The following is a 7,371-nucleotide window of genomic DNA, read 5'->3' on the forward strand; positions in this document are numbered from 1 at the left end:
GGGGGGGGGGGGGGGGTGACAGCGCCTCAGGGACCTGCTGGGAGGGTGACCGAGGCAGTGCTGGGCCTGGCACACGGCCCCAACTCCTTCCTCTCTTGCCCAAGTACTAGGGATCAAACCCAGGGCCTTTGCACTGAGCTTCATCCCCAGCCCTATTCTGTTTTTTATGAGACAGGATCTCCCTAAATTTGCTAAATTTGCAAATTTGGCAAAATTTGGCTAAATTTGCCCAAACTGGACTGGAATTTACAGTCCTCCTGCCTCAGCCTCTCAAGCACTGGGATGATGGGCCTGTGCCACTGTACCCAGCTTGTTTGTGGCTCTTCATAATGGCTGTTCTCTGCCATAGATTGTAAGAGCTCTGAGAACAGACACTGTTGACCATTGTTAGTTCCGGGACAACATGCAGGACACCCAGGATTTGCGAGCTGCACGGAGGAAAGGCCACGTTGCTGTGACCAGTCTGTGGTTGGTGCTCAGTATGTTAATGAAGGGGCTTCCTGTCACTGCAGGTCACAGTCACCCATCTTGGGGCCAGGGCTACAGTGCCATGTACCCACTGCAAGAGGGCCCAGAGTCTGCAAGGCCCTCTGGCCGAGGCTGTCTCCAGCCAGAACTCCACGGCCACTGCAATAGCCGTGGGACATAGGGCTCCCAGCTGGCTGCCTGAAGGCCTTGGGGCACAGGGGTGAGAACAGCGGAGTCCTGCAGGACTGTGAGGAAGCACTGTCCCAAGGCCTGATAGAGCCAGGCAGCAGGCAGCCGCGATGACCATACCAGCTCCAGGCCCAAACTCCATGAGCCTGCAAGGGGCCCCAGAGCCTCCCTGGGCACAGCCAGGCAGGGGCCCGGCACTGGGCCTGCTATGCGGGTGCCAGGGAAAGGCTGATGCCATCAAGAGGGGAAGGTGCCAGTGGGCTGGAGTGAGGCAACACTGGTACCTGAGGATGCAGGACGCCTGCTTTGGCTCTCGGCCTGGGACCTGCGCATGTGGTGATGCCAGGGGAGAGACGGAACTGGTGCCATTCAGCGGCCTCAGTGAGCACCTGACCCCAGTGTAGCCTCAGCCACCTGTCGTCACCCCCAGGACTGTGACTGAGGCTTCACGCAAGAGCTGCCTCCGCCTGAGCCTGGCCCAGGTGCCCACGTTCTCATGCCTGTGAGGATGAAAAGCTGACAGGGCATACACCCGTCATCCCAGCACTCTGGGAGGCTGAGGCAGGAGGACTGAGTTCATGTCGCGCCTGGGCAACTTAGCCACACCCTGCCTCCAAATAAAAATTTTTAAAAAAGGAAAAAAGAAAGGGCCAGGAGTGTAGCTCAGTGCAAAGGTCTGAGTTGTTCAGTTCCCAGTACCAAAAAATAAAAATAAAAATGGGCCTTTCAACCTAGGATACCCCTTTCCTCCCACTCCACATCCATTGCCAGAAACTGCCTTCTCCTGGCCTGGAAGGACAGGATCCAGTCCCGGGGCAGCAGAGGGAGCTCCGGGTTGTGATGCCAGTGCTGAGGTAGGGACAGGGACAAGCTGGGAAGTCCTTGCAGCCTGAGCTCCGCCCTGTGTCCTGTGACGATGGGTGTGGGGAGACACTGGTCCGTTCCAGGAGCACCTGCTTCTCACCGGGCCTGCCCCGCTCCAGGAGCCTAGTGTGGTGCTCCAGAACAGGCCGGAGGCTGGTATCTCTGCAGGCTGTTTATCCTGAGGTGCAGCTGGCTCACAGGTAAGGTGCCAGAAAGACAGGCCCTTAGTAGGGTCTGGCTCTGGGGGGCAGAGCCCATGGCTCACGGGACGCACCTGGCAGGATCCCGCCTGGGGAGCCACTGTGACAGGGACTACTCTGCATCCGGCTGCTAAGGTCCTGCCGCACCACATCCTGATGCCCAGGCCCCACACTGGGCGGGGATTGGGGTGGCGCAGAGGGCCTGCCAGCAGGATACTTGGGTCCCCACAGGCAACAGTGACAGGAGGGCCGTGATAAGTGTTCCTGTCGCTCATTTTGGTGTCAGGAGCCACACACGGCTTTCATGCTGTGGAGGGCATGCCTGTCCGGCTCCACCACAGCCTGCGGCCTGGCTTTCTGGCTCCCATCCGTGGTGGTCCCAGCTGCCTCGTGGTGGCAATGGCACGCTGTACACCATGGCACAGGTGGGACCCAGGCAGGCCTGCCCACTGCACCTCAGCTGACGTCAGGCTTCTACACAGCAGGGCGAGCCAGGCCAGCACTGCCACCCCGCACACGGCTTCCTGCTCCTTCAGCAGCCCAGCACGGGAAGCAGAGGCACACACCCCAGGCCGGCCCCAGCCGGGCGGAAGCCTCTGCCCACACTCTGTGCTTCCCAGCAGGAGCCCTGCACTAATGGGGTGATCAGGGTCCTGGGAACCACCGCCGCCCAGCCCCATCCAGCCCCAGGGCCTGAACAAAAGCTCTGCACACTCACAGGTCAGCATCCTCTCTGCTCTGTTCTGGACAGGAGCACCTGTCATTCCCACCCTTGGAGGCTGAGGCAGAAAGATTTCTGCAAGTCTGAGACCAGCCTGGGCTAGAGTGAGGAGGCAGCCCAGACTGCCTGGCTGCGGTGCAGGAAGGCAATGTTGGGACCCCAGAGGGACACCTGGGTGCAGTCCTTCTGCAGAGCAGGCACCCTGCATCTTGGACTGCCACCCGGCCTCAGGGAGTCACTCCCCTCTTCAGATGCAGGGGTTCACAGGGCAGCTGATTTGGGGTGGCCAGGAGGAGAGAAGCCCAGAGTGGGGGGTTCAAGGCCTGGTTCACCAGGGGCTTGGAGGTTGACGCCCAGCTGCACCCTCAGAGCCCCCCCAGCCCCCCAGCTGAGCCTGAGGCCTGCGGCAGCACAAGGCACCGGGTGACGCTGTGCTACAAGTGGCACCTGCGGCCCTTTCCAGTCTGAGACGGGGTCTCACCAGGTCACCAAGCTCCTCAGACAGACTGGGCCTGCGATGTTCCTGCCTCAGCCTCCTGAGTGTGGGCTCGCACCTCACTGTTTCAAGGCCTCAGCCCTCACTTCTGCCTGCCTCTCCAGCCGTGCCACCACTCCTGAGTGGCTTCCAAAGGTTTCCCACTGCTCCTCAGCAACAAGCCCGAGTCTGGGAGCGTCCGGCCTCTCCCCAGCACCCGACCAGCAGGAGGGTGGGGCCGCCCAGCCACACTACCCAGCGGACCACCGCAGTGCCACTTACCTGTCTGCGGCCGCACAGGCGCCATGTTTCCAGGACAGACACCCCTTCCCGGTCCCCTCAAGGATGAACAAACCCAAGACGTGAGTGATGGTTAAAAAATTTTGGGTTTTATTGTTTTTGCTAAACAATACTAAAAAAAAAAAATTTTTTTTCCATTTTGAAGGCAGGGCTTGAATTATTTAATTTTGATCCATTTAATTAAAAAAAAAAGGGAAGGGGAAGGAGATCATGGCCAAAAAGAGTAGTAGTTAACCCCACGCCACCCCCAAGGCGCCAGCCAGCCACGCCACGCCCGCCTGCTCCCCCTGTTCCCGTGGCACAGACAAGCTGAAGCTGTCTCAGCTCGAAAGCTTCCACCTTGGGCAGGCCGGAGGAGGGTGCCTGGCGGGAGGACTGCCGTGCACCGCCCTCAGACCCCAGGCACTGGCCCAGGGCTGTGCGGGCTCTGGCGGGGGCAACACTGTGTGTTCAGGGCTGAGGTGGGGCAGTGGCCATGATCTAGGAAAGAGACCTGCAAGAAGCAGAAAATATTTAGAGAACATTTTAATATATATTTTCATATATATATTTAAAGTTAAGAAAAATAAAACTAATTCAAGCCGTGCCCTGTGCAAAAAAAAAAAAAAAAAAAAAAAGAGAGAGAGAAAGAAAGCAAGAAAAAGTTAAGAAAAAGAATTTAAACAAGACCTCTTGTCAGCTGCTCTGGTCTCAACTCAAGAGTCACAGTTAGCTTGTTACTTTTATTTTGGAAGAGAAGATGTAAAACTTTCTTTCAATCATTCGGAAGGCGACTGGAGCCGCTTATAAAACAGAACGGCAGGAAGTAGGGCAGGAAAAGGAGTGAGCGGCTGGAACGGGCAGGGGCTTTCAAAAATAAAAACAACAAGGTGACTGTCAGAGAAGGGCGTGACAGGGACATGGCCGGCCAAGTCTGTTAGCCAGGTACTGATCTGACTTTAAATTATCTCTGTTCGCTTTTGTTGGGCGTTTGTCTGTTCAAGTCTAAGACTGGACGCGCTGGCCCCTAGGGGTGGGAGCCAGCAGGAAACTTGGGGTCCCTTCCCTCCCCGGCCTGCCTCTGCGAGCCGCCGCCGCCACCGCCGCGCTGGGTGCTAAGGTCCTCGCCGCGTGGCCTCAGGACGACAGGGCTGCCTCCTTCTGTGACTGCTGGGCTTGTGAGCGCTGCAGGATCTTTTGGCTTTCCACATCTCTAAAATGTTTTTCCACCTGCAAGAGCCCAGCAGGCCTGGCTCAGCTGCATCTCCCCGGAGCCCTGCCCCCACTGCCCGGCACCCAGGCCTGCGCCCCGCAAGGCCGAACAGAGCGGCCCCCCAGCGACAGAGGCTCCAACCCGGCCCGCCCCACCTTCACACCCACAGTGCGGGGCAGAAGTGTGTCCCCAACACGTGTCTGCGCCCTCCCAGCCCCATCACTTACTATTTTGCGTACATGGCTGAGTGCGCTCCCCTCTTTGCCTTTACAGTTTTCCACCTGATAGGGGGGCGTGATAACAACTTCTTCCATGACTACGATGTTCTTTTCTTGCCATTTACAGTCTTTAATGCTGGAAGGAGAAGAGTGGAGAGACGTCATCTGCAGGCACCGCACTCTAGGAGGACGAGCCCAACCTCCCAGATGCCACGGCTCACAGCAGCCAGGAGCACAGAGCAAGAAACCAAGGGCACTGACCCCAAGGAGGGCCCACAGCTGCCACCGTGAAGCATCAAAGCTGGAGAAAGGAACACTGGGGGCAGCCAGGAGTGATGGTGCACCCTGCAATCCCTGTATTCTGGGAGGCTGAAGCAGATGGATCCTGGATGGCTTGGCAGGGGAAAGAGGTGCAGGGAGGGCAGTCAGATGACTTCCGCGGGGACTCGGTGTCTTTCAGGACAGGGGAAAGAGGTGGCCTCTGCTCTCCCCAGCTGCCCAGGTTCATCCCAATGTACAGCACAGGAAACGGACACACAGTGTTCTAATAACAGTGTACCAGCTTTCAGAGAAAGGTGGCACAGCAACAGCAACAATGAAAAGGAACAGGAAAAAGGAAGGAGGGAAAGGAGGAAAGAAATTACAAGCTCTAAATTATGCACAACTAGCTGGGTGTGGTGGCGCACACCTGTAATCACAGCCCTCAGGAGGCTAAGGCAGGAGGATCACTGTGAGTTTGAGGCCAGCCTGGGCTACACAGTGAGTGTGAGGCCAGCCTGAACTTCAAAGTAAGACCCTGTCTCAAAAAAACAAAAATCAAACCTAAACTAAATTAGGCACTGTGTCTGGAAGGAAACATGCAAAGTCCAATCCACAGTAAGGTTTCCTGCGGTGCTGAGCTTGAACCCAGGGCTTGGCACATGCGAATGCCCCACCCGAGCGACATCCGCAGCCACTCCCCTTCTTTGGAGACAGGGCCTTTGCCAAGTTGCACAAATGGGCCTCAAATTTATAATCCTCCTGCCTCAGCCTCCTGAGTAGCTGGGATTACAGGTATGCATATGCCTGGCCAAAGCAGTTTCACAGACAAGAAACTGAAGGCCAGAGGCGAGCCCTCATGGCCACAATGCACTGTGTCCAGCTTTCCCACACACCCAACTCACGTCTTGTGGATGGTCTGGAAGAGCTGCTGGCCCTCGAGAGAGACGCCAGCACTGATTGCATAGGCCTGGCTCAGCTTCTCCTCCTTCTCCGTCCGCGCTTTGCTGGCGAGCTGGGTGGAAGAGAAAAGAGGCTCAGAAAAGCACCACTCAGTCCCCAACACCAGGCCCAGGCCAAGAGACTCCATTTCATCAAGACCAAAGTGAAAACAGCCACCCCACAACCTAATAGGACAGCCACCAGCATCATGCACACAGGCCCCACTTCCTCCTCGTCCCCCTCGGTGCCTCCCATGCCAGCTACATGCAGGCTTGGGGGACAGGCTGTGTGCAAGTGCAAAAGCCTCAGACGACTTCGGAGGTGACAGGGCTGGAGAAAAAGTCATGGCTGGGAGGCTACGGGACTGGTGCATCTCCAGGTGCAGGAGGACAGTGCTGTGCTGGACGGAGCCTCAAGGTCCGGCTCCACAGAGCACTCAGGCGTGGCACCGCTGGGAACAAGCCTGGATAGCCGCCTGGCTGCCTTTGGAGCCCTCGGCCCACGCCCATGCCCGCAACGCCCTCTGGTGGAGCCCCAGAAAGCTGCCGGAGAAGCTCCAGGAAGCCGGGTCTCCCTCGTCCAGGGCTGCCGTGGAAGCCCAGGGTGCAGCTCTGGCAGAACTGAGACGGGACACCCGCACAACAGGCGACTATAGCAAATGACGAGACAAACAGGCATGTGCCGGGCAAACCAAGGACCGAGCACAGCTCCCTGAGCACACGGAGCCAGTGGATCCTTCAGGGCCCCAGGGCAGAGGCAGCTCTGCAGCCTGGGGGGCTTTGAGGCCACAGCCCTGGACCAGGCCAACAGGGAGGGGTGGCAACCGCACAGGAAAGAGGCATAGGAGAGCCTTGAAGCACCCTGGACCTCAGCCCCCCAAAATGAGTCCCGGACAGATAGCATCTCCCCACCACCAGGCCACACAGGGCTGCTGTGCAGGGTGAGGACAGGGCCCAGCACTCACACCCCACAGGGCTCAGGCCAATGGTGGTCAGGACCACTCCCGATGCCCGCCACCCACAGAGGCAGGGCAGAGGCAGGGAGAGGGAGGGACAACAGGCCTCGCCCTTCTCACCAGCATTCTACACTTGGCACTGCAGTTGATCTAGGGCTCCAAAAGCCACACCCTGAGCCTGTGGCAGGCTGTATTTCCATGGCAATCAGGAAAAAGCGATCCGACGGGATACCCAGGACACCCAGCTAGGGCCGGCTGGGCTCTCACCAGCGAGCTCACCCAGGGTAACAACTGCCACACCAGATCCCAGTGAGGTACAGGGAGTGCCTGATGTTCCCACAGAGAAGCCACAAATGCTGCCTCCCCTCAAAAGTGGGGGTCAGAGGAGAAAGAACTGGGCGTGGTGGCACACACCTATAATCCCAGCAGTCGGGAGGGTGAGGCAGGAGGATCGCTGCAAGTTAGGCCCACCTGTGCTACAAAGAGTTCAAGGCCAGCCAGAACTACATAGTGAGACCCTGTCTCAAAAAAACCAAAACAGCCGCCTTCCTTCCAAGGGCAAGGACCCAAATTCCATCCCTGGTACCAA

The 7,371-nt window shown here is 58.0% G+C and overlaps 1 protein-coding gene across 1 annotated transcript in view; it reads right to left on the minus strand.

Moving 5' to 3' along the window:
* Positions 1-3,847: 3,847 nt before the first annotated feature.
* Positions 3,848-7,371, minus strand: part of Lsm12 (LSM12 homolog) — a gene marked incomplete at its 5' end in the record, with an annotated part of 15,269 nt that continues 11,745 nt past the window's right edge. The window contains 3 exons of the mRNA XM_010643013.3: positions 3,848-4,426; positions 4,637-4,763; positions 5,791-5,900. Of these exons, the coding sequence (XP_010641315.1) occupies positions 4,334-4,426; positions 4,637-4,763; positions 5,791-5,900 (330 nt within the window). The remainder of the gene's footprint in view (positions 4,427-4,636; positions 4,764-5,790; positions 5,901-7,371) is intronic.

The sequence above is a fragment of the Fukomys damarensis genome, unplaced genomic scaffold (genome assembly GCF_012274545.1).
Source record: "Fukomys damarensis isolate Sample0158 unplaced genomic scaffold, DMR_v1.0_HiC HiC_scaffold_13, whole genome shotgun sequence".
NCBI classification, from domain to species: Eukaryota; Metazoa; Chordata; class Mammalia; order Rodentia; family Bathyergidae; genus Fukomys; species Fukomys damarensis.